The sequence below is a fragment of the Athalia rosae genome, chromosome 5 (assembly GCF_917208135.1).
Source record: "Athalia rosae chromosome 5, iyAthRosa1.1, whole genome shotgun sequence".
Taxonomy (NCBI): Eukaryota; Metazoa; Arthropoda; class Insecta; order Hymenoptera; family Athaliidae; genus Athalia; species Athalia rosae.
In genome coordinates, this window is record NC_064030.1 from 11,624,368 (window position 1) to 11,651,548 (window position 27,181).

The 27,181-nt window shown below is 41.4% G+C and overlaps 2 protein-coding genes and 2 non-coding genes across 4 annotated transcripts; 2 read left to right on the forward strand and 2 right to left on the reverse strand.

Annotated features, from left to right (window-relative positions):
- Positions 1-10,717: 10,717 nt before the first annotated feature.
- LOC125501261 lies at positions 10,718-10,836 on the forward strand. Its single transcript, XR_007278794.1, has one exon. It is a non-coding gene; the product is annotated as a 5S ribosomal RNA (ribosomal RNA).
- A 5,976-nt stretch (positions 10,837-16,812) lies between these two features.
- On the forward strand, positions 16,813-16,931 carry LOC125501234. The gene has a single exon (XR_007278767.1). It is a non-coding gene; the product is annotated as a 5S ribosomal RNA (ribosomal RNA).
- A 2,754-nt stretch (positions 16,932-19,685) lies between these two features.
- Positions 19,686-22,995, reverse strand: LOC125500940. The gene is made up of 3 exons (XM_048655176.1): positions 22,624-22,995; positions 22,149-22,390; positions 19,686-22,062 (listed from the first exon to the last, which is right to left on the reverse strand). The coding sequence occupies exon 3, from the start codon at positions 21,626-21,628 to the stop codon at positions 20,660-20,662; it is 969 nt and encodes a 322-aa protein (XP_048511133.1). The 5' UTR covers positions 21,629-22,062; positions 22,149-22,390; positions 22,624-22,995; the 3' UTR covers positions 19,686-20,659.
- On the reverse strand, positions 21,901-22,713 carry LOC125500989. The gene is made up of 2 exons (XM_048655417.1): positions 22,624-22,713; positions 21,901-22,377 (listed from the first exon to the last, which is right to left on the reverse strand). Exons 1-2 carry the CDS (start codon positions 22,711-22,713, stop codon positions 21,901-21,903), a joined length of 567 nt encoding a protein of 188 aa, XP_048511374.1.
- Positions 22,996-27,181: the final 4,186 nt, after the last annotated feature.

The window sequence follows — 27,181 nt, forward strand, 5'->3', positions numbered from 1 at the left end:
CAATCCGCCACCCGCTCAGCAAAGCGGCGTCACCTGTTGGAACTGCCAGAAACCTGGCCGTCGGGCATCCGCTTGCACCGAAGGGCAAAGACGTCGGTATTGCTACGACTGTGGCCGAGCCGATGTAGTCAAAACTAATTGTTCTAGGTGTTCGGGGAACGCGTAAGGGAACCGCCCATACCAGCAGGCGCGGTATCAAGAAGAACCCGAAATCAAGCCCATAGATGCTAACCCTAGTGCACCAGACCTGCATTCCTGCAATCCAATTCAGAGGAACAACGGTCATTATTGCCCACTTTCCACGAATCCGGACATTCGATTAACGCTCTGTTCGATGGTGGCTCGACGCGAACCTTCCCAGTAAAAGCGGCAACCAACTTCATCACGTCATTAGGCTTCCCGATGCAAACATCATCCATCGGGGCGGTCCAGATGGCCGCAGGCCAAACCACCAAGACGATTGATGGTGCGAGTCACCCCACCGAACTACAAAAAGTCACCCACTCGATAACGGCTCACCTTTTACCAGAGATTAGCTTGGCTGTGTGAACTTAGCATATCAGAATTCAAATTCGACGAGAATGACCACAGTTCTGCTTGCATCCAACCTAGTTCAAAAGCTCCTGATATACATATAAGAAAAATAGTTCCGTTTATTGGGCCTTAAAAATTGATTTTGGAAAAAATGATATGCTTATTTCCGGGCGCATATCAACGTCAAAATTAGGGCATCAAAAGGGCGTTATTTTCAAGTTTTTGAAAAGTTCTATAGTTCCCTATATTTTTTATGAATAGTTCTAGCTTGGTCGATTTTTTGAACAATTTTTTGAACAATTTATCAGCATCGCAACGCGCAAATCGTGATATGCTGACTCACTTATTTCTTTTCTTGCGGGTTCTCGGCAGTTTTGGAGGAGTTCTGCCTAGTTTCATACTGTTCGAACATAGTTCTAGCCGAAAAATTGTTCAAAAAATTGTTTAAAAAATCGACCAAGCCAGAACTATTCATAAAAAGTATAGGGAACTATAGAACTTTTCAAAAACTTGAAAATAACGCCCTTTTGATGCCCTAATTTTGACGTAGATATACGCCCGGAAGTAAGCATATCATTTTTTCCAAAATCAATTTTTAAGGCCCAATAAATGGAACTATTTTTGTTACATATTAGGAACTTTTGAACTAGCTTGGATGCAAGCAGAACTGTGGTCATTCTCGTCGAATTTGAATTCTGATATGCTAAGTTCCCACAGCCGCTCAGCTTTGACTGTATCGACGGCCTAGACTTCATTCGCGCTTTTGACATTATTGCTGATTTCAAGAAATCTACGTGGCACTTCCGAACCAACCCATTCACGACGTTTGCGTTTGAAGACGAATTTCGCCCTGGCACAGCTTCGTTTTCTAACGGCATTGTAGCCCTCGACGACCAGCAAACTGATGAATTACAAGCATTATTAGCCGCTGAAATACCTCCCGACTCAGACAAATTGGGTGTTACCAATCTAGCCCAACACCGAATCGACGTAGGGAGTTCACTCCGCTAACAGACAGCGTTCGTACCGCGTATTTCCGAAGATACAAGAGGCGATTGATGAGGAAGTAAAGAAAATGCTTAACGCCGGAATCGTTGGAGCATTGCGTAGTGAGCGGGCCAGCCCCATAGTGATGGTCAAAAAACCAAATGGGTCGTACCGCATGTGTATCGATTTTCGACTAGTAAACGGTGTATCCAAGAAAGACGCGTATCCATAGCCACGAATGGAAAATATCTTGGATGAATTGCGGTCCGCGCGGTACATTTCCACCATTGACTTGTGTCGAGCCTGTTTCCAAATACCTTTTAGCCCGGATAGTCGTGAAATAACCGCCTTCGTAGTGCCTGGCAAGGGACTATTCCACTTCAACTGCATGCCCTTTGGGCGCGCCAGTGACGTTCCAACGCCTCCTTGACTAACTAATCGGTCCAGCCGTGGACCCGCACGCGTTCGCGTATATCAACGACATCATCGTAGCGACGAAAACGTTCGACGAACAGCTCACCTGGCTACGACATGTACTGCAAACAATCCGCCAAGCGGGTCTCACGATTAATTCCCAGAAGTGCGAATTTTGTTGCTCGGAGGTAAAATACCTAGGGTTCATCGTGAACGAGCACGGGTTGCAGGTCAATCCGGATAAGATCGCACCCGTCGTCACGTATCCCGCCCCACGTAACGTCAAACGAATTCGCCGATTCCTCGGGATGGCATCCTGGTACCGTTGCTTCATACCTAACTTCACCACGGTCACGGAACCCCTGTCTCGGTTATTACGCAAAACGCGACCCTGGCGTTGACTGGTTATCATCAGTCAACGACCCTGGGTCTGGGAAGAAGACCAAGAACGCGCGTTCAAGGAAACTCGCAACCATCTCACGTCCGCCCCAACATTTGTAACGTGGCGTACGATGGTCCCCACCTAGCCTATGAGAAATAGGATTAATTAGTATAAAATTAATAAAATTAATTTTATAATTTTCTAAAGTTGTATGGGTGACCATCAGTGAGGAGGCATTCATTTGTTTTGAGAAAAGAGTGCCTCGTAAAAACCGTGATGGCCTTGAAAGATCAAATATTAAATATATCGGTCCAATTTGCGACAGATAGAGGGCCAAAACAAAGTAGGTCACTCATTAGGGAAGATCTCCCAAGATAATTTAATAAACTGCCTAATTTTCTATGTCAAATATGCTCTACCCCGCCAAGATTGGTCGGTCTCCGACTTTCCTCTCGACAGTGTTTAACACGTTCACGCCGGGGCCGATTTTCATTTGTTTTGCCATGAGGCGGCGCTCAAATTAATATCGCGCTTCATCTGGCTCTGTTGCTCTGCAGTACAGTGAAATCTTATTGTGCAAGTTTTGTAACTCGTGTAACAAATTTCCGACTGTAAGTATAATTAGAAAGGTGATTAGAATGTTTTTTTAATTTTTACCCTTATAAAAAATAGATAATTACAAGCCCGATGAGACAGTTTAGTGCGGGCCACCGGTGGCCCGCGCCGGCGTGAACGTGTTAATCTACAAGTTGGTTGACCAGCATCGCGGATTGTACTTCGTTCTTTCTGCCTGTCTCGGCTTATACAATCCATATATTTCTGGGTAAATTCACATAAATAAAAACTTTTAACTTCAAGTAAATAGTGACGATCAGAGGTTTGATAAAAATCCCTCAACCGGTAAAAAGGGATATAACCACCAACCAAGGTGATTTAACAGCATCGCGGGCAGAGCTTCGGCCTCTTTACCTGTCTTGTTTTCCCCCACATCTAGATTATCAAATCCTAGGAAATTAATCCAATCATTATATCAAAAAATATTCTTGTTCTTGGAAAAAAAAGAATGTCCTGTCCCTTTAAAGAATAGTGTTGTTCAAAACTTGATGACTGTTCCTTGATAAGAAGAAATATCCTTGTTCGATCCTTTCTTCCTGCGTGTCCTTGGTTCCTAATTTATTCAGTTCACCCAGGATGTATTTCCAAACGCCCTGAGATCCAGAGTTTCTATTTCATTGGATTTCATTAATCGTTAGAACGATTTGGCGCCCAACATAAAAAAAAAGTCCCAGCTCGACGGGAGAAGCGTAGCACATTATCGTGCCCGGACTTTCCACGTCCGTTTGTCTGGCAAACCGACGCCAGTTCCGCGGGTTTGGCGCCGTATTAACCCAAACAGTAGACGAGGTGGAACATGTCGTCGCTCACGCAAGTAGTACTCTAACCGACGCCGAACGTCGCTACACCGTCACCGGGCAGGAATGCCTTGCGGTAATCTGGTCAATTCGAAAATTCCGCGCTTATATCAAAGGCTACTCATTCACTGTCATTACCGACCATAGCAGTCTACAATGGTTGCACAACCATAAAAATCCCAGTGGCTGATTAGCCCGCTGGTCACTTGAACTACTAGGATGCGAGTTTAAAAACGTGTATCGCAAGGGTGCACTGAACTGTGTGCCTGACGCCCTCAGCTGTGACAACCACAGCGAACCTCAGACCGGTCACCTAGGGACCGAAAAAACGTACCGCCGTATCGCAACGGATTACTATTCGCCCGGCATGTTCCGCGACGTCGCAAAATTCGTCAAACAATGCGACACTTGCCAGCAATGCAAGGTACAACAGACGACCCCCGCAGGTCTTAGGGGGCGATGCGTGGTAGAGCAACCATGGAACGTAGTAGCCATGGACATAATGGGCCCACTTCCCCCAAGTAAATCCGGTCACGCGTACATCCTAGTGATGCAGGATCTATTCAGAAAATGGGTCGAGTGCTTTCCACTGCGTAAAGCCACGGGTCGGAAAATCTGCGACGCGTTCAAAAAATTTATAGTATCTCGCTGGGGCACACCCCAAGTAATTCTCACCGACAATGGCACGGAATTCAACAATCGGGCATTAAAAGATCTAGCCGCGAAGTATGACATCATACACACCACTACGCCACCGTACCACCCCGAGGCAAATCCTGTGAATCGCGTTAACCGGGTATTGGAAACTATGATTATCTCTTTCCTAGAACAAGATTACCGCGAGCGGGACCATCATCTGTCCGACTTCAGATTAGCATATAATACCGCACACCACACTTCGGTGGCACTAAGCTCGACCTTTTTGAACTACGGCGGTTTACCGAGACCCCTCAATTCCGAGGTGGATTCAACTAAGCTATGAGCCAAGCGGATGAGCCGAATGCAGCACATGCGAAAATGGGTCACCAAAAATTAAGACCGTGCCCATGAGCGTCAGACACGCCAATATGACCGTCACCTTAGACCACCTAACTTTGCCGTGGGCGATTACGTTCCGAAACGACACCACGTATTGTCCAATGCTGCCCAACACATTGCGGCTAAGCTGGCGCCACAATTTCACGGTCCTTACCAGGCATTTGAGTTGATCGACACGCGGAGTAACCAAGTCATCTGGAAAATACATGTTGAAGATCTAAGGCGCTATAATACCACCCCGACCTACCTCAACGCCGGAAGTCCTCGCGGCCTGACGCTTTTCCTTTAACTTTCGTAATTATTTCATTAGCCTTGTTCACATATTTTCTTCAGTTATTTTCTCCTGATTTTGAGTTTGTTTTCGTTTGTTTGTTTGAGTTATTCTTTAGTTTGTTTTTTCAGTTATTCTTCAGTTCATTTGTGTGTGAAAGTGCGCTCTCGTTACCGTCCAGTAAGGTGAGAAACCCGAATATTTTATGTGATGCCAACGATAATTCGTTAGGAAAAATTTATTTGGTTCCTCGCCCGGAGTGTTAGATCAAGGGATCTCTCTCCAGATTTCCGTATCGTGTCATGCCGATCTGAATTATCCGAGGGCCAATTCTTTGGAAATTGGGGATCATCATCAAACTGTCGCTATTTTGCCTATCGCTATCGCCCGCTCACGCCCTATTGTATTATTCCGCTTTGACTTGGTTACCTGCAATTTGGTTAATATTTCTGTTATTACCGCTTCACTGTTTTGCCACCGTTTTTGGAGACTTTCGCCGTAATTGTAGTCGTGGGATTAGCACCCGTCATTTAAAGATCTATCTATTTTCGGTTGGTGCTTTATAACCCACGTTAATCCGCCTAACGGATCTTTACGCCCGCTGCCTGACGCAGCGTAATAATTGTCTTTTCTTGTGTTTCGCTGGGACAATTGATTCCCGATTACGTAATAATTTCGCCTGTCCAAGTGACACAATTCCCGACAACTGATCGTCAGTGTTCACGATCACTCCGAATAGGAGCGATCAAATTGAAAGCATTGTATTACGCCCGGTGCAAGGCTGTACCGTTTTCGTGAGATTTATCAGAGTACCGGCCCCGCCAACACATTTTCGAGTATTGTAATCATCTGATTGATTGAAATTTCATGTATCATCGCACGACCCATCTCGTAAATTGAATATACGGGCCAAAGCCCAGTGAAGAAAATCATCGTTTCGTGATTCACGTCAATTCCAGCCCCTCTACCTTCTCATATCGTACCTGAGCTAGTCGAGTTGCCGCCCGTCGCAGATCTCTTTAACAATCGGATCTTGATTTCCATTTCGTTTGTCGATTCTTACGTGACGCACCGGCGTCTGGCGCCCAAATCAACCAACTTTATCATTTTTTAGTTTATTGTGCCAAGTGATAAGAGAGACGCGCCGTAGGGTAACGACGAGTCGATCAATGCCTGCTGTTAATTTTCAACAAGGAAAATCGTACGTTACAGTACACAAGTATTCTGGATTTCTTTTTTTGAATAGCCTGCCAAAGACCACCCACTCCAATTTTTCGTTTCATCGTTTTTTAAATTTGAACTAATTTCTTTTTCTCTTTCGACTGTTACGTCTGTAAAATGTTCACCGGCGTTATTATTCAGGTTCGATTCTCATTTTATGCAACTAAATGCAACTGCAGGAAAAGGATTCAAAGCGATAAAGGTGATTGAGAATTCGTTGTGAAATATGATATGAAATATGTTTATTTGCCAAGCTCGGGGAGGCTTACAAGCGTAATCAGACGTGGAGGAGTTTTGAAGAAGAATATGATTGACCAGGCTCGGTGAGTCTTACAGGTGTGGTTGAAGAATGGATGTAGAATGACCAAACCAGGATTTCAGCGTGCGACTGAGAAACTGTGTCCCGAAAAACCGTAATGCTTGGTTCCAAGTTCGAAAGTGACTTTGATATAATCATTGGGAATAAGGTAAACTCGGTTTATTGAAAGAAGAGGTAGGTGAAGATGGAGTGCACGTGTAGCTAACGGGGTGCAAATCGGGAAGTCATTGCTGTTGCATGTCAAGCTGATGCAAGGTCGAGCAATGACCGATGACAGTTGAAATAGGTAGGCAGGAAGAAAGGTATCGGGTTGCATCCGGTAGGATTGCCGGTGATTATTGATATGTATTGGGAATCGGTAAGAATGGTTGGGCGAGACGTTTGGACCGAGATCCGGACGTAACACGACTTCCGTTTTGGAATTTGATTGATTTGTTTTTCTTTTAATTATCTTGCAGATTTCACATTCATTCATTTGATATTTTCAGTCTTCTCTTCAGTACTTACTTGGCATAATAATTGATTTCTTTCTTTTTTTTCCGAAAAATTCAATTTTACGGTTATTCTGGAGGAACAACTTCTGTATGACGACTGGTTCGGATAAATTGATGTACTTGGTGAAGTTTTTTGCACCCGGGGTGCTTTTTTGGGTACCATATTCCAGCAGCAACAAATTCAGAAAGTCTTTCATTGGCCAAATTCCAACACCACCAAATTCAGGAAGCCTTGTACTCGCCATAATTCAGCTGCGTTCATAACACAATGCTTCGAATTCGCTTCATTTTAGCTGTAAAATTTTTTCAAGTGCTAGGTTAGGTTAGGTTTCAAGTGCTAGGCTAGCCATTTTAGCGCCTACAATGTTTTCATCAATAGTGGCTCTGCTCATTTGACCTTAAACCGGCAGAGCCTCAGTTCTTTCCGAATCTGTAGGAGCAATAAAATTCTTTGTTTGACAACAAATTAGCAACAAATGAGCAACAAAATCTGTCATATTGCAGTTTCAATTCTTCCCCTTTGGTTTTGCCACGTTAAGGGACGTTTCCCATTGCATATTCTCTTACAAATGGAATGACTGCGGATACTTCCGTGAGCCTGGTCACTCAAACTCTGGTTAAATTGCATGACATAGGAGTCGAAGTGGGTTCATCAACGTTAGGTGGGCCTCGCAAACATTTTGCTATGGTGAAATTATTGGGAGCTAACATGTGTTTACCAAACCCACGTCTTTTCTTTCCTTATCCGAGAATCAAAAATCTTATGCATGTGGTTAGTGATCCTTGCCATCTGTTTAAGTTGATACGAACTTGTATTGATGATTGGTTGATGGACAACATAGAGAAATAGAATGACGATTTATAACTAATCTTGCATATTTACGAGAAAACGAAGGAAAATAAATTGCGACTAAACCATGCTAGGTATTTCAAAATGAAAATGAAGGTCAGATTAGCAGCACAGAGCTTCAGTCAGAGTGTTGTTTCTGTGATTGAATTTTGTTGGAACGAGCTGCATATTTCTCAATTCGAAGGATGTGAGGCAACTATCGAATTTTTACGTTAGGCGGACATTCTTTTCGATTTCCTCAATTCCAGAAATCCTTGTGCAAACGGTTTTGAAGCACCTCTTGAGAAATGCAACAAACACTTATGGCGTCCTCGCGTTAATGACATACTTGATTACCTTTTGCAATTGAAAGATTCGTCAGGAAACCTTCTGTGTACCATTCGTCGAAAGACTGCTTTCGTTGGAATATATACAGCTGCTCTCTCAGTCATGAACATTTTTGATATTTAGGTAAATCAAGGACCGAGCAACAAAATGAACTGTGTCTGTAACCATCATGGTTGCGTGGTGACAAACCTCGAAAACCATTCCAGTTGGATAGAGACTACAGCGTGAGCCTGTGTACGAATTCATTCACACATAGGTGTCTTTGCAAAGTTCTCCGACAAAAAAATTACATAAGAAGATGGTTTTTAACGCATTTTTGTATTTTCAGAACTGTCTTGGGCATCCTGATGTTTCGTCGGCAGCGAGCAAAGAAAGGCATACGAGGAAGTAAGTACCAGAAAGGTTTGAGTGCAATCATCAGCAAGGTTTGAGTGCAATTATCGGCAGATAGGAAAAGTCCTGTGAGGTTGTAGAATATAGTGTTATAATATTCCCTGGAATCCTGGTCGCTTAATGATTTGGTCCACTGCGGTTCCGCATTATCATCCAATCGTCTTCCGCATCCTCTCTGGATATTCTGGCAGCTTAACGCTCAGTCCATTGCAGTTCTGAGTAGTTATTCATAAGTGCCGCTCAGCCAAAGCAGACCATACCAAAATGTTGGACAACAAATGGATATACGACACCGGTTAACATCCCCAGATTCGACATTTTCTGCTGATGTTAAGCAGAAATTATTTTGGCTCTGTTTATGAGATCGACAACCCAATCCTAAAAGAACTAAAGGTAAAAAACGAATTTGATGCATTGAGTATGGCTCGGAGTAATTATTCCCCACCAGAAATATTTATAAATCTTGACCGCTTGGACTGCATTCAAAATGAATACAATATCCCCATACTCTATCATATACAAAGACATCGTGCGAAAAAGGCTATAACCGTCGAATAAGGTAGCATTTGAGAAATGGAAACCTTTTCAAGCTCTCCTAGTGGGTGATGAGGAAAGTCGGCAGACTCACTGAGAATTACTGGTGGCTTCAAGGTAAAGCAAAGCACATCAATGGCTTGAGACTTCGCGCCAGATTGAGGATAAATCAGCAGCAGGAAAGAGATGGCCCTACAGGGAATAGCTAACAGATTTGATGTCAACTGATTTCTCAGTATAACTGCACCGTTAATGCAATAGGACTTGTGTTTCGAATGTAAATATTGTACATACTCAGATTCCTCAACCTTCCCCTCCTTTATTCACACCACATCTCCACTAGTCTCGAAAGGCAAGGTTGAAGATGCAATGGTTTTTTTGTTCTCAATTTTTCTACCATAGCCAAATTATGATAGAATTGACTCATTACCCATAACCGAACGCTTGTTATCTCATACACATTATGATGAAGTTTTACCGAATAGATTTATCACTAGATAACAATCAACTAATAACTCAGCTACTTAACGTTTAAGTTGTTGTAAGAGTATTTATACTCAAAGAATGTATAATATTGAGACTGGAAAAATGGATATTCTTTCGGAAACCAATGGAAAAACGTCTCGTGAATGAATTTCTGAAAGCGAAACTCATCAATGCGGCCGATACCTAAGACACAGTAGTCACCTAATTCTGGCAACGGCTATACCATGCTGAATGCACCGGTTCTCGTCGCTCCCAGCGAAGAGTCTAGAGGATAAACATAGACCGAACACCGAGAAGTATTGGTGGATAAATACGCTCAGAGCAGCAGCGCAATCCTATCAGCTGTGATTTTCTTGTCTCCAGGCATCAATAGTCGTCCGAATGTACGGAATTCGTGTGTTTATCCAGTCCTAATCTTAAGTTTCCCGATTTTGTTCTGTCTGATTATACTTGAGTTCATTTTTGTTTGATTGTTTTGTTTACTTTAGCTTATTTTTTTTCAGTTTATTTCTGTACTGCCCCTTCCTTATCATTAGGCTCAATCGATGTATGCATATGAATCTGCCCCCTGATTGATTTTTCTTCAAGCTGTTTTCTGATCAAAACCGTCAGCCGGGAGGCCGCAACGCCCCTCATGCCTTCGTCAACCCGAAACTGAAAGTACGAAAAGTACACCTACGTCTTCGCGCAATGATAAGGAGGCGTAGTAGATAACTACGTAATCTGGCGTGTAGTGCTTGCAGCGGTGAGCTATAACGCATGAATTCCAATATTGTAATATTGTTGATATATTTGAGGAGTTTTTCCATATTGTAATAAATGTAACTGTATATAACAAAGGGATTATACATAAACTTCTAGAGGGAAAAAAAAAAGCACCGGTTCCCGTCCGATCACCAAAGTTTAGCAGCATTGGGCGCGGTTAGTACTTGGATGGGTGACCGCTTGGGAACACCGCGTGCCGTTGGCATCTGTTTTTGGAGTTTTTCGAATATGATTCAAAGCCAAGAAGACGGATAACTCGCGATTTGGAGACGCAATCGTCACCTTCCCACGGCAACGGCCATACCATGCTGAATGCACCGGTTCTCGTCCGATCACCGAAGTTAAGCAGCATTGGGCGCGGTTAGTACTTGGATGGGTGACCGCTTGGGAACACCGCGTGCCGTTGGCATCTTTTTTTGGAGTTTTTCAAATATGATTCAAAGCCAAGAAGACGAATAACTCGCGGTTTGGGGACACAGTCGTCACTATCCCACGGCAACGGCCATACCTTGTGATAAGACGTGTCTTCCGCAATCTGTGTATTGTAGCACAGTGTAGCGTACAAGTGCCAATTATAATATCCCGCAGTTTATATGCGTGTGAATCGGACACCTAATTGCATTTTGCATATAAACATCTAATCTATAGAGTGAGTAAAGACACTAACGTTCAGCCGGATGTGTTCGGCAAGTTAAGTGAAAAGGAAATTACCTTAGGAGTACAAACGGCTTCAAAATTTAACGATGAGTCGTCAAGAAAAACCATCTTGACCAGAAAAAAAGATACCGTTGCAGAAACGATCAAGTCAATTGAAAAATCGATCGGCAGTAAAATCAAACCAACGCCAAAAACACAGCGTACAATGCTCACACCTAAGCCCAACCTAGCAAAAACTCGAAGACATGCACCTTATGCTACGCAAACTTCGACGGTGGAGTCCGCGGAAACTCGCGAGTCGGAAGCCGGTGACGCCGTAGATCCGAAAGAGCTGAGGAGGCTCAAGGAAGAAAATGCTGCGCTAAAACGCAAACTTTTGGAGCAGAGGATTTCCCCAGAAGAAATGGAGACGGAAAACTCACAGTCTGACGTAACCTCAGCTACATACGCGATACGAACAAGTAACAGATTTTCACCACTACAAGACAATTTAGGCAGTGAACCTACCGAAATTCAAACCGACCAGAGAAGCGATAAAAGCCTAACGGCTATCGAAGAAACAAAGCGCAAAAACAAACAAAGTTTATACGCGAAGCCGCTGTCCAAGACGGTCGTTACACCAACATCGACATCGACACCCAACATTCATACCCAACAGACAACATCGGTTTCAAACCATGCCAAGAAAGCTCAGACCGATCAACCGTCAACCGCCAAGGCCGCTACCGGCAGATCCAGAATACCTCCGATAAACATAGTCCTACAGGAACCTAATGATACAATTAGATTAGTTAAGACGTGTCTAAATATAAATAATTTCTATATAAAGCGGATCAAAGCTAGCAAACATGCGATTTTCCTAAATAACATACAGGATTACAATGCAGTCAAAGGTATTTTGAACGAGGTCAATGCTCAGTACTACACATACACGCCGAAAAGTATTAAAACCAAATCATACCTCGCTAAAGGGCTAGATGCCGATACCGACACAAACGCCATACTTAAAAAGCTAGTTGACCTTAAGACTGAGAACTTAGAATTCGTTGAAGTGAGTAAATTCACAACAAACAAAGCCGTCAGGGAACAACGTGCATTACCTATATTCTTAGTTCAGTTATTTGCAGACAGTCTGGATATGAACTTGCATAAAATCAAATATGTGGACCATCGTGTGATAAGGTGGGAAAAACTAATAAGGTCTAACACTATACAGTGCAAGCGATGCCAAAGATTAGGACACGCGGCGGGAAAGTGTAACATGAAATACAGGTGCGTCAAGTGCAGCCAAGACCATTTACCGGGGGAGTGTGGAATCAACAAAGAGCCTAACGCCGCGCAAAACACGAAATTGTATTGTACAATTTGTCAAAGCGAAGGACACCCTGCATCTTACAGGGGTTGCCCGAAACAGGTAGAATTCCGTAATAGAATTAAAGAAAAGAAGAAAGTAGCAAGGGAGAATGCAGATAAAGTAAACATACAGGTAAACACGTACATCAGACCAAATGTGAACTTTGCGAGCGCTCTCAAAGGGCCCAATCATCCGGCCTCCAGAATTTCACCAATTCCGCTGGGCGAAACACCAAAAACCGCGAACAACGCTAGATTAAACAACATAGACGACATTAAAAATCTCATTTTAGACCTAATAATACACCAATTTGAAGGTATAAAGAAAATACTAGACGAGCAGTCGAAAAGAATAGACTTGTTATATGATATAGTTATTCCGGATAGTCACTCCGTCAATCAATAAAAGGCGCTAGGCACTATGGCGAACCAGAACAGGAAAGATCTTAAAATAATTGCAATAAACGTTAACTCCATTATTAAAAACTATCGTAGAGCAAACTTACTAGCGTTTATACATAAACATCTGCCAGATGTGTTACTGCTAGGCGAAACAAAACTTAATGATAAACATAAAGTACAATTTATAAACTACAACGTAGTGCGTAGCGATAGAATTAACTCCACGCAGGGAGGAGGTACAGCTATTTTGATAAATCGTGAATATAAATACAAGGAGATCAAATTGCACGAGGCTCAAAAATTTACCAAGTTAGAGGCGACCATACTTGAAATACCTCTGAACCACAACGACAATCTTTTTTTAATCGCTGCCTACACAGCGTACGGCGACAAAACGACCTTTAAAAGAGAACTAGATATACTATTTGATAAGTTAGACCTGAGTAGACCTGAGTAATCATTACTACGTACTCGCAGGAGATCTCAACGCGAAACACCATAGATGGCTCAATGCACAGGACAACCCGAGAGGCGTTCTGCTCAACGAATGAATTTCGGAGAAGGCAATCGAGTACAAAATCGCATTGTACGGTCCGGTCTCACCCACGTACCCAAAAGCCAACTCTTTTCTGGACATATGCCTAGCGGACGCAAGACTCGTTCTACAAATCGAAAACAATTCGGGCATGTTGAAAACCATCCCATACGACAGCGATCATAATGCAATTCAAATTTCAGTAACTGCATCCAGTCTGGACATACCGATACCCACCGTGAAGCCCGACGATCGAGCGCTGGACTTCAAACTGGCGAACTGGGAAAAGTTGACCAAGCGCCTTGCCAAAAACCACGCAGCAAACATACCGAATGACAGGAACCTCTCCAATGCCGAAATAAACGAACACCTAGAATCAATGAATAAGGAAATCATCCACGCCATCCACACGACCATACCAAAGCGAAAGTACACTAATTCGACAAAAGTATATCTGAACCCGACGATTGTGAAACTCCAAAAGCTCAAGAGCCAATTATTGACGACGGTCCATGGTATGTACAAACGTTTCCTAAATCATAGATCATTGGAACCGAACTTATACAAAGCCATACTGAATAACGTGCGTAAGTTAATTAAGCAAAACTTTTCCATATCGATCAATGAGTACTGGCGTAGAAAAATTCAAAAAATTCCAGCAAACGACGCGGCAAACATGTTTCCTCAAATCAACCAAATCTTCCGAACGAAAAGTCGAGCCATCGTACCAGCACTGAAAATCAGTAACGCTCAGGGTAGGCCTACTTCGAGGGGCCGGGATAGATTTGAACAGCTTGGACAAAGATGACAACGACAATTACATCGTGACAAGCGAGACGGATAAGCTGAACGTAATTGGCAAGCATTTTGAATCGATTCATAACGCAAACGATCACTTGGGAAGAGTACACCTGAATAGCATTATCACCGCAGGCCACGACGGAATTTGAAAACACCGTACGCAGAGATCGTGCCGAAGGACGGACGGTAATCAATTTTACAGCGGCGCTAAGTGCAGACAAGCTAGATCACCTACAGGCCAAAGATTACTTCACTACCCTGAACGACTCGCACAAGCTGTTCATAAAATCAAGTAACAAGGAGTCATCCGGGCCGGACAACATCCCAAACGTGATACTCAAACACCCACCTGCGACAATGATAAGAGACTACTGCATTCTGTTCAACAACGCCTCGAACAACTCGTGCTTCCCGACGATCTGGAAAAACGCCAAGGTGATCCCGCTAGAAAAAAAAGGTAAAGACGCATCAAACCCGACCAGCTACAGACCAATTAGCCTTCTGTCTAACATCAGTAAGATCTACGAAAAACTCATCAACAAAGCAATCTGGCACACATGCATTCAGCAGGATTTGATGCCGGACTACCAATTGGGTTCCAGGAAAAAACATTCGACACTGCCCGCGGTTGGCAAACTAACTTCGGACATTTGCTGGGCATTGAATGGCAAAGAATGCGTAGGGGCTTGTCTTATCGACTTGGAAAAAGCATTCGATACGGTATGGAGCGATGGACTAATATACAAGCTGCTGAAAAAAGACTTTCCTCATCACCTGGTTAAAACTATCGCAGACATGATAACCGAAAATAGGTTCGTAATAGCGAATGGCGCAGTGGGATCCCGTTTACATTTCAACGTATCGAATGGACTACAGCAAGGAACGATAAATTCACCGCTGTTATCCAACATCTACACCAGCGATATGTTGAGACTTTTCCAGCTTAACCAAAATAAAAAAGCAGCGATAGCCTTTGCGGACGATTTAATCATCTACACACAAGGTAAAAACATCCTTGTTATCAGAGATGAGCTGCAAAACTTATTTGAAAAGATACAATTCTACTGCGAAACGTGGAAGCTAAAGATTAACACTGATAAATGCGAAACAATTCTATTCAGACCAAAACTAAGCGCAGCCCGCAGAAATGTCAAAAGAGAGTGGAAAAATTTTGAGCTGAAACCTGACAGAGACGCAGACACAACCGTCTCGAAGAAAGTAGTCGTGAGATACTTGGGTATCCTACTGGATCAACATCTTTACTTCAACGCTCACATCAATTCGAAGATTACCTCGGCACGCAGGGCATTCGTGAAACTGAAAAGTCTATTCTACTCGAAACACTTGGCACCTAAAACTGAAGTATTGTGCTACATGGCCTTAATAAGACCAATACTCACCTACGGATGTCCCACTTGGTACAACGTCAGTGCTTCTCGACCATGGAAAAACTGCGTACTTTCGAAAGAAGTTGTCTGAGAGCTTGCACCAGCAACTATAGATCATCGGATTCCGAGTACCTGAAATACATTTCCAATGCGAGACTGTACAACGAAGCAAATATAAGCAGAATCGACGTTCAGATACTGAAACTTGCGCGAAACCACTTTGCAGCAGCAGGGACCACCACAGACAATAGCCTCATTTTCGGAGCGATGTACCCGAATGAGTTGTATTTCAAACAAACTTTGATAACTGGGTTCATACCCCCGGAAGCATTTCTTTACCTCGATGCCAATGGATATTTACAGGATCAGCACAACGTCCCGCTAATCTATCACGCCTATAGGCATGCAACACAGAAAAAGATACTGTATGAGGGAAACTTATGTACGTCCAGTCCTAACCCGTTGTGGAGATACAGGACAAGTATCTCGAATAAAGACAGGTCAGATATCAGTAGACGTAATATAGACAAATTTTTGTGGCTCGGATGAACAGGCAATAACTTATTAAGTAATACCGCAAGTCGATATTTAGTCGGTATTCTAGTACCACGAAATTGTATATAGTGTACGTAGTAGAGCATGAACCAGGTACAAAAACAGCGATAGGTTCAGTTGTTAGGTAATTTAGTTGGTTGGTTAGTTAAGTTTGGGTTGAACGGAAATTTGTTACGCCTTTTGTTTCCGCCTCCGAAAATCAAAAAGCTACATAACTAATCGATAATCCAGGTTTTTTTTGAGGCCCTTTTCCTGGTTTGTGCAAAGGCAAAGTCTGCAATCGAAATACTAGTTGCACTAGCAACCAGCATGTACGACATGTATTAACTTGAAATCGTTGTGAATTTACATAAATCACGCGCCAAAGAACGTGACTCGGAGAGCCAAATTGGCCATGAGTCCATCTGTATTATTAAGCATTCCATTTGTTTATTTATGTATGATAACTCAATGTGAGAAGTCACAAAAAATTGTATACCTAGGTTGTTGTAAATACACGACTTAAAAGCAACAGCACCGGTTCCCGTCCGATCTCCGAAGTTAAGCAGCATTGGGCGCGGCTAGTACTTGGATGGGTGACCGCTTGAGAACACCGCGTGCCGTTGACATCTTTTTTTTTGAGTTTTTCAAATATGATTCAAAGCCAAGAAGACGAATAACTCGCGGTTTCGGGACACAGTCGTCACCATCTCACGGCAACGGCCATACCATGCTGAATGCACCGGTTCTCGTCCGATCACCAAAGTTAAGCAGCATTTGGCGCGGTTAGTACTTGGATGGGTGACCGCTTGGGAACACCGCGTGCCGTTGGCATCTCTTTTTTGGAGTTTTTTAAATACAGGGTGAATCCTTCAACTCTGTCAACCCGTCAGGGGTATGTTGGGGCTGCTCAGACAAGCATTTTGAGGTAACACACTTATGGTCGGAAACTCCTCCTAACGGCTGTGGAGGGCTTTGGAGTTTTGTTTTTTAAATTTAAAAAAAAATTTTTTTTTGTTTTTAATTTTTCCTTTATGGTACCCAGTTTCCCTCGCGTGACGATTAACTGCAGAGAAAACTTGCCTGTGGGGAAAAGGTCGGTTTGGGAACCGTTCACGATACCAGCGTTGCGCAGCGAGTGAATTCGAATCATTGGCGCGGTACGCATAATGCACATCTGTTAGCTCGACCCAAGTAAGGCGGTTCATAATTACTCGACTTGTCATTGTACCGATGAGACACTAAGAAGTACGTTTTTTAGCGCAGAACAAACCATTACGTTCGAATCCGAGCAAAAGTAGGAGCAACCCCTGGGTACCAGAAAAAAAAAATGAATGAATAAATAAATTTTAAAAAAATCTTCAAAGCCCTCCACAGCCGTTAGGAGGAGTTTCCGACCATAAGTGTGTTACCTCAAAATGCTTGTCTGAGCAGCCCCAACATACCCCTGACGGGTTGACAGAGTTGAAGGATTCACCCTGTATCTACAAATTGATACGATGAATGACATTACTGTCCTCGACGGTAGTAAAATAAATGCAGAAGACTTGAGAAAGGGGTCCCGCGCACCACTTAATGTTCTAAACCCATAACCAATGTCTTCTTCAATATCTGATTAAATATTCACAAAATATTAATGGACAATAAATAACTTCCTTATTGTTAGTCCTTAAATCACTGTCCGAATTTTCTTTTCATAAGTTCACTGGATGGCTTACGACAGGAAAGACCGTTCAATTCTTTAACCTAAAAGTTATACATACGTTTACGATCAAGATATAAAATGAAATATCGAGATTAAAAGACGCTCATAGCTTAATACGGTGTGTTTTTGATCGTTCAATCCTCTAACCTAAAAATTATACACACTTTTATATCTAAAATATAAAATGAGATGTCGAGAATAAAACACGATTATAGCTAAGCACGTACTCATGTATGTTTTCAGAATCTAACCGGTATAACCTCTAAATAATCGATCCCTTTAGTGAATAAAATTCACGAGAGGTTAGCAAGTGCTCCCTGCTTGGCAAGTGTGTGCCGCTATTTATGACGGAGCAAAGCTCGCTGGCACCATCGACACCGAGTTTGATGGATTTTTATAATCGATTATCAATCCGGACAGAATTTCATGCATTTTACTCATATTAATTATGTATTACGACATCAATTACCATACGAATGCGTACACTTTTCATACATTCTCGCGAAAACTGCATAAGCTACATAGCCATAATTCTATAAACATCGTAACCGATTTATTCTCTTTATCCGTAAATGATTACGTCACGCATCCAGGTTCATATTACCAATGTCCTTGACCAACAATTCTTCTCGAGCGTGTTTGGACGTTCTATTAACATGTAATAATAGAACGAAACATTAATAACGTTGAAAAACGGTTACTAAACTAAATACAAAACGGAACCACCAATCTCTGGTCTCATTCTCACATTCAGCGTTACTTTCAATCCTTACTTTTTTTAATTTCCATATAGGTATCCCAATATTCTTGACCAACGATTGTTCAAGATGAATAATATCTAAAAAAGGTTAAGAAAATGAATAGCGAACTAAATAAGAAATTTGTGATATTATAATTACAATCCACGTCATACTTCTAATCCTTCATGTTTTTAAATTTTCAAGTAGGTATCTTAATATATTAGACCAACGATTCTTGACATATCAGCTCTTCTCTTGACATTTTATCCGCAATTTTGATTTACCCTTCGTCCCCATACTTTGTCTCGTAGCGCACAGTCGAAATTTCAATCTCGAAATCCAGAGGTTTTCAATTACTCAAGTTTTGAACTTTCGATTCTATTAACCACCGTGCTACTAACTAATGGATGACGTAGTAGACACTCCAAAAAGCAATACATATTTTCATCCAATATTTGGAGAGCTCGGAACACTTGTTTCAACTGAATTCAAACGGTTCATTCATGTTATTATCGGAGCCTTCCCCGAATGGCAAGTTCCTTGTACGTACCTGCACTTTGCTCGACGTTTCGTTCGCATTTATCTGCATGAGAATCGATTACTCAATGACTCTTTCGGACGTATCTGATCTTTTTGTGCATTGCCTGCCTGGTACTGTACTGCCTTCTGAATTTCAAACTCTACGCCTGGACTGCCCTCTGCTTCATCTTCTTCTGTATTCCGTATTGGCTATGGCCTTCAAATTCGGAAATACTACCACCATTGGAAGAAAACACTATCTTTCTGTTAACATATTAGTAGACTAGGCACTCAATCTAAACCTTCGTGCCAAACTAATGCGGTGTAAATAGAAAAGATGGTAGTTACACTCAACTGGTGTATTGCGGTGATGGTCCAGTTGGATATGCTGTTATTCAGTTTTGCACAGCCGATTTTTTTCATTTTTATATCAATTAAAAAAAATAAAAATTCATATAGTTTTTATTGCTATCCGGTAAGGTCTTCACGTAAATTAATCTGGTAAGATTCATCAATTGTACAATTCTGTGTAAACGTAATTTTTCACCTTGCTGTCGGTTCGCTGATTCGATAAAAATATTTTCAGTGAGTTCCATGACCGTACTCTTGAACATGCTACGTATAGTTGCCCATGATTGAAAACATCTTTTCTGAGGTCGATACCAATTTTTTCCAAAGTTTGTCCCTGCGATTTATTTATTGTCATTGCAAATGCCAGTTTGATTGGAAATTGCCCTCTTTTGAACGTGAAAAAATAAATATCCTCGCAATATAGCGTAATTCTATTCAGAAATACTATTTCCCCAGCATTATCGCCTGTAAGAATCTCACATTTCAACAAATGATTTCCGAGTTCGATCACAAGTAATCTAGTGCCATTGCAAAGGCCTTCGTTTACACTCAAATTTCGAATGAGCATGACTACACAATTTTCTCTCAATCGCAATTCATGTGGTGGAAAGGACGGTGGTGACAAACTGTCCAAGTACTCCGGTAGAATTGTTTCACATATACTATCCTTGTCGTTAGTTTTGTCGATGCTATTTATGCTTGTATAAATTTTTTTCGTTCTTTGAATCGAGTAATTCTACCACTTGCTTATTGATTTCTCCTACATCAGCATTCCTAGCTGACAGTATTGCACAATTTGCTGCTTTTTTGAATCGTTTTTCCCTGATATACTCCCCGTATACACTTTGTACTATGTTAGAATTTGGAGATGCTATACAATGTTCTGGAAATTGAACATAATCATTATTGTCATTCAATTTTCCATCGCCAAGGTCTATCAAAAATTTTGAAAATTCAACTTCATTAGATAAAGTTCTCATATTTTGCGTTAATTTGTACTTTTTGAAGAATTTCCATAGATTACTAAATTTGATTGATAAGTTAACTGTTTCACTGCGTGTACCTCTCACTTTTATTGGTAATAGTTGTCTGAAATCGCCACCCATGATCAAAATCTTCCCACCGAATGGTAAATCATTGTTCATTATGTCGCGTAATGTTCTATCGATAACTTCTTACGCGTACCTGGGTGCCATTGGAGCTTCATCCCAAATAATGACGTGTGTTTCTTTCAGATAGTCTCCATGTTAAGATTTTACCTTTACGCTTGATGTTGAGTCTGAATGGAGGGGAACAGGTAATCCGAACGTCTTATGAACTGTTCTACCCTGTGGTAACAATGTTGCTGCAATTCCCGTGAATGCCATTGTAATCACATTTTTTCCTTTCGCTTTCAATAAATGCCATATAATTTTGTAGATGTAAGTTTTATCGGAGCCACCTGGGCCATCGATGTAGAAGCAAGCGCCGCCGGTGTAATCGGCTGTATTAATCGAATCCAATACGGCATCAACAATTTCTTTTTGTTCAGAATTTAATTTTTCATACTGTCGCACTCCAATTGTAGATGATTCCTCAAGTAATTCATTGTTCGATTCAAAATTAATTATTTTTTGTTCCATTTCCGGAAAATCAGAAAGACTCCAACCCTCTGCATTCAACATTTCACTGATTTGTGCATAGGCTCGTGCTCGGCCACGCGACAATCCGTTCCGTAACGTAGTGCCGTTAATTTTGTATTTTTTGTACGTATAATGACACGGGATCTCAGAATAATAATACTGCCTAGCCTGAGGGTCACGTGCGTTTAACGCAAAGTGATCCAATAACATTCCGGTTTTTTCCAAACTTGATCGTATCTTTTTCTCTTCATTGTCATCCGTGAATACTACGTTTTGCTCATTTTGTAAGTGAACGGGTAAACGTGTGATAGCATGACTTTTGTCCTGCAAACTTTTTCCCAAAATTCGCCAACTCGCTACAACAGGTCCCACGTAACGTGTTTCGATGAAATTTTTTATCTCATCGTGGTCGATCACTGTATTTTCTTCAGGATTTTCGCCAACTGTTACAGCAGCTGCATCATGACCCTTGTAAATATATTTGTACAAGTGTTTTACCGATTTTATACTTGATACTATCTCCACGTTAATGTGACTATTGAATGTAATTGATAGTTGAGGACAATATGGCACAACGTACTGATTGTTCACCATAAATCTGCCAGGTCATTCGAAGAATAGCCCTGTGTCTCGTCGGCGATAGTAAGGATAACCGTTTTCATCTATTATCGTTTCTTCCCTAAACTCTCTCGGAAAGTGTTTCGAACATTTACCGTTTTTCATACACCAGTCTCCACATGGGCCATGTATCATGTGTCTCATCACAATATCGTGTAAATTTTTATTCTCGTTTTCATCTGGTATTTCCGCAGAAATGTATTTATCTACAGCCTCCTTTGTTGTTATCTTATCACCTTCTGCCAACGTTACCACGTATGAATGTGCGCCAAACCACGTTTTTGGAATTCAATCACATAAACGTATGCTGCTACTTTTCCAAAAAATTTCTGGCGGACAATCATATCGATCAAATAACTTTTTTCAGCATTAAAAACGCGAGCACAGATGTCTGGTCTATCTGCTGCCTGCTGATGTTCAAAAATATTTTCATTTATCTCACGCCATTTGGGATTACATGTCATGGTTATGAACAAATCTGGTTTTCCGTACTTACGTACAATAGCCATCGCATCTTGATACATTTGCATCTCACTGCGAGGCGAACCAATGGAAGATGATGGTAAAACTACCATTTTACCAACACGACCATTCATGTTTTCCGCTCTTTTGTTCAAATAATCCACTAAACCTTGATAAGATTCGGCACGCAACTCTTTCTGATGATTTTTGCAGTAATCTATCCGATCTTTTCCAATTTTAACGTAAGAATCAACGATCCACTGCTAAAATAATCGTCTGCCGAGTAAAAAAACATTAAATTCAGTGTCTCTGACCGCAATTCTGTATTTGACATATGCTGCACGGCTAATACGTTTGAATGTGGAACCAGTTCTCCCTACACGCGTCAAATCTCTACTCCAACCTCGAGTACCATACGGATAAAATAGCGGGTATATCCATAGTACAACATTTGGATCCATTGAGCTTACATTTTGTAATATTTTTGTACTTTTATTTCGAATACTCACAAAAGCTTCTGGAATCTCGCCGTCAGCTGTAGTCGAGAAAACTGCAGCAACTTCATTGCATCTTTGAGAGTTAAATCTACGACGATCCATACCCGGCTTTAGCGTGAATAATAATTGCAATTCCGGTAAGCTCTCGTTCCTTTCGATTGCTGATCTTCGTTAGATTTCTATTTCATCACCCATCATCTGATAAGATTTGGCAAACACGTTCTGTTCACGTATAAACCGATCAATAGTATGCAATATTTCACGGTCCAGCTCGTTGTTTCTGTGTAGTCTATGATCTGTTGCTTCATTCGCATCTACAATAAAAAGCTGACCATAACTTGGAACGTCATTCACTGCTGGATACAGCGCAGTATTTACTTGATAATATATTTGTCTATGAATTTTGAAACAATACGGTCCATCACGTGTTTCCCTGAAGTTAACCAAGTTAGCGTTGAACGAAGCAAAGCAAACTGAACTATTATAACTTCTTATTCTTTCAAAAAAATGTCTTGATTTAAGATGACGATTTTCAAAGAACTCTCGTAATTCATTCGGCGGATTTGGTATTTGCTCGAGGACCACGTCTCTATGTAAACAACAATCATTGAAAGTGTTTTTATTTGATATACGTTCAACCGCAAAATGTTTAGCAGAACACTTACCACACAACACGTTCATTAGACCAATGTAATGCTGTTCGAATTCATTGATTCTACTGGTATTGACATGTCGCGAATCGACGTGTAATTTTTGACGTGCACGAGATTGTTGTCTATATTCTAAGTAGTCATTACCAATCCTTTCAGCTTGGTTTCCGAGACTGGCGCAATAATTGTTAATTACGTTGCTTTCGGTAGGTATATTACCTGTTACTACTCGTTCTACAAATTTGTTATTAACGTGTGAATTTGCAATATGACTTGGATCTTTAATTTGGCTTTCCGTGAGAGAAGTTTCCATTTTTAAACCTAGCTTTACAATTCTATGTTGATTAGTAAAAGATAGTTGACCATTGCATGTTGTTTTAGTTACGTTTTCAATCTGTTTTACGTTAGAATAGTCAATTGAATTGATTTCCGAATGGTCAATTAAATTGATTTGAGTATGTGTGTTCATTACTGTTTGTTTTGGAAAATCATTAAGTTGATTTTCATGCGAATTCTCATATTTCGCGTAAACCATTATCATTGACTGATTTCTTGTTTCGGCATCATCAGTGATATTCACGTGAGCATACGTTAAATCGTACTGGTTTCCAGCTCTGTCTGTTATTTTTCGAATGTTTCCAATAAGCATTTTCCACATTGATTCGATGGATGTGAACATCATGAAACAAGCCTTTCCTGGACTCGCTGCTCTACCATCCAGTTCTCTGGAATGATAATCAAATGACCAAAATTGATCATGAAACTTGCCAACTGCAACGGAAATTCCATTACATGTTGGAATTCCAGAATTTGATTCACTAAACAAGCGATGTAAACCGTTTTTCAAATTAGGCATACCAATGTTGGTATTTTCGTCGTGTATATGCCCAAAAATCACAACGTCAAATGTCAAATGACAATTTTTTGATAAAAGTCTAATATCCGTCTTGAGGTCTGATACTGCCAAGTAATTTACATAATCCTCATCCCGATGCACACTTTTACGGCTTGCCATACTCTCAATGTATAATTTGTCTCCACATGTCAATACACTATCAATTATATCATTGGTTCAAAGATTAGCTGGTTTTACAGCAGACATAGCGATTGAAACTGCAGCATTAGCAGTGCACTGCTTACCTCTGCTGTATGATGAAAATCTCTCGTCACCTTGGTGAAATGACCCATGAGTGATGATGATTATATTATGGTTGTAACTTACAGATTGATCTACGATGCTTTTAGACACCTTATTGGCATCCCTTCCGGTAGTTTTGATTGACAATTCTTTTTTTCGGATATGGGATACATGCTGCCACTGTGAACGAATTTCTTTAATATCTGCTTCTTCATCCAAGTTTCTCAAAATTTTTCGACGGCCCATTTTTTGTAGAAAATGAAGATTTTTACAGGCAGCTTTTCCACCGGACCGAACCGCTGGAAATCTAGGGCAGATCAGCAAATATAATCTGGCAGCAATAACAGCTGTTAATAGATTAAAAATCTATTACAAATCTCAATTTTTAATTGATTAAATGGATTGGGTGAACGCCTTTGTATGGGCTTTCAAAGCTCAAACAACCTCAAATATTAGTCATAGAAACAAGTCATTGTTTTCGTCTTTGTCTTTGAATTCATCATCATTGCCTTTGTTAAATCATCATTATTATCTCAGTACTCTTTCAAATTTAAAATCAATCGACAAAAATGGTGTGGTCACACACCAAATTTGGGGCAGGTTTGCTAAGCTCAGATGTGGTGACACACCGAACTTATTTTGTTCTTGTGGCTTCAATGTTCGTACCTTTGAATGAAAAAAATGGAACAGGTTCAATTCGCACACTTAAATAAGGAGTTTTAACTATAGTGTATAAAATAACAATTTTACTTACCACAAGATATAATAAACTGGACTCTTCGGTGTCAATGTACGTAATAATTTGGAAATTATAACTTTTTAGTTCGTATGGACGTATGAATTACAATTAAATAGAAGCTTTCAAACTGGTAGAGTCAGGGAAGGTATTGTGGTAATTCGGGTAACGGCGGACGCTGAGGTATTCGAATAGAGAAACAAGAAGAAATGCAGCCAAATTTATTAATAACTTTTTCATTTCGGGGAGGCAAATTGAACTCACCATAAATTGTCAAGCTTCGGAGGGATAAGAATTGCAGATCTGTCGTGTAAAGTATGGCGTATTTCGCACACTATAATCTTTTATTATGTAAAATATGTGAAATAATATTCTTCATATTCTTTTTATGATTTCTGTAAGCTGTTGTGACAGTAAAACATAAAGTCACTGGCAATAGGATGCAACTGCCAAGTGTTGACATCTCACCAAATATTCGGACACAAACTCATCGATCCGTATCGAACCTAAGTCGAGCAAACTGACACCCGGCGTACCGAATATTTCTTTTCATGTTCATCGGAGAACCGACACGTGACCCGATGGCACGCATGCGTTACGAAAACGGGTATGATCGAGCCGATCGAAGAAAATTAGTTGAAGGACGAGACGAAAGACCGAAACACGAAGAAGATCCTCCCGTTGCCCTATCGTCGGCGAAGTAAGACTATCGTGAGGAAAGTGATAAAAGTGAATCTACCGAGCTTTATTTAAAATCTTCGCACACCCGGTGGCTTGTCCGGAGGGTGGCGTGAAGAGAGAAGGAAGAACTCCCGGATTTCGTCGTCGTACAGGCTTCGTCTTGGTCGATCCTCCCGTTAACGTCTCCGAAAAATAACATCTTACGTTAGTGGAGATCGCTACCGTCATCGTCATCGTCTTCGTCCTACCGTCGTAGCATAGTCCTGCCGGATACCACGGTCGAAATTACGTAACCGGTCTTACTCCCGTCTCCTACTGTAGACGGAGTAACGTAAGTGGAAAAGTCCCGTTTGTGTCCCTGGAGAATTGTTCCAACGCCTCAGCACGTTCGTCGAATTTTGAATTTAAAAGCTTTGTATGTCCATCTAGGCTCACTCCCGATAACGTCATCTTATTAATAAACGTAACTTCCTGGAAGTCTTGCCTATCGCGAAAAGACGGCTAATTGACTATTTAATTTCCGATTACCTAGCCCTGGTACGTCCTACGTCGCATCGTATCATTTCACGTAGATCTAGCACTCGGGATTGTGAGGGTCCAGTACACAGCAAGGACCAACGCCCTGTGCGGTTTTTCTCCCGTTCACCTCTCGTACTTTCGTCAACAGCTAGTCGGATAGCAGACTAAGAGCTGCATATTTCTCTTAGTGGCGCCCATTTTCCGGGGCTCGATTGCGACACGAGTTGCCGTAATCAGCCTAATTAATTAACGATATTCTGAAGATCGGGGGTCAGTGTGAGCGACGTCTCGAATTTTTCCTCTGAGGTGACCCTCACTAAAAGTCCCTCAGAACGAGAGGTTCGGGGCAGTCGACTTTTACACTGTCAAAGACACAAACAATTAAGCGATAAGAAAAACAGAGGTTTATCGCAGTATTCAAGTTTCTCACAGCCAACCAGTTCAATGAAATGTGAATCGATAATCTTGGTTATCGTAAATATCATATTCATATTTATTCGCTTCGTTATAACCAACTTTCAAGTTTTAACGCAGCCAATCAGCAAACGAATGAGAACTCAGCTGCGTTCAGCGGCACAATTCACTCATTTCGCAAAGTCAAATCGGTTCACACGCAAAATGTAACGGCACCAATCAAATTAGCAAAATCGAATCGGCCCGCACGCAAAATGCAACGGCACCAATCGGTACTCGTTCGTTTCGCGGCGCGAATTCAGAAACACGAGGCTCATCTCGTTTCATCTCGAACTGCGAGTTCCGATTGGTCATCAATTTGTTAAAATAGGATTGGGCGCGGTTGGTACTTGGATGGGTGACCGCTTGGAAACACCGCGTGCCGTTGGCATC

What these genes read in the sequence shown, in the direction of transcription:
- LOC125500940 (XM_048655176.1), bottom strand. Translation starts at nt 21,628, where the DNA reads ATGGTGAACAATCAGTACGTTGTGCCATATTGTCCTCAACTATCAATT.
- LOC125500989 (XM_048655417.1), bottom strand. Translation starts at nt 22,713, where the DNA reads ATGGATCGTCGTAGATTTAACTCTCAAAGATGCAATGAAGTTGCTGCA. An exon ending in GCGAGATTCCAGAAGCTTTT is followed by an intron (nt 22,378 to 22,623) that starts GTGAGTATTCGA and finishes CGATTATTTTAG; the next exon opens with CAGTGGATCGTTGATTCTTA.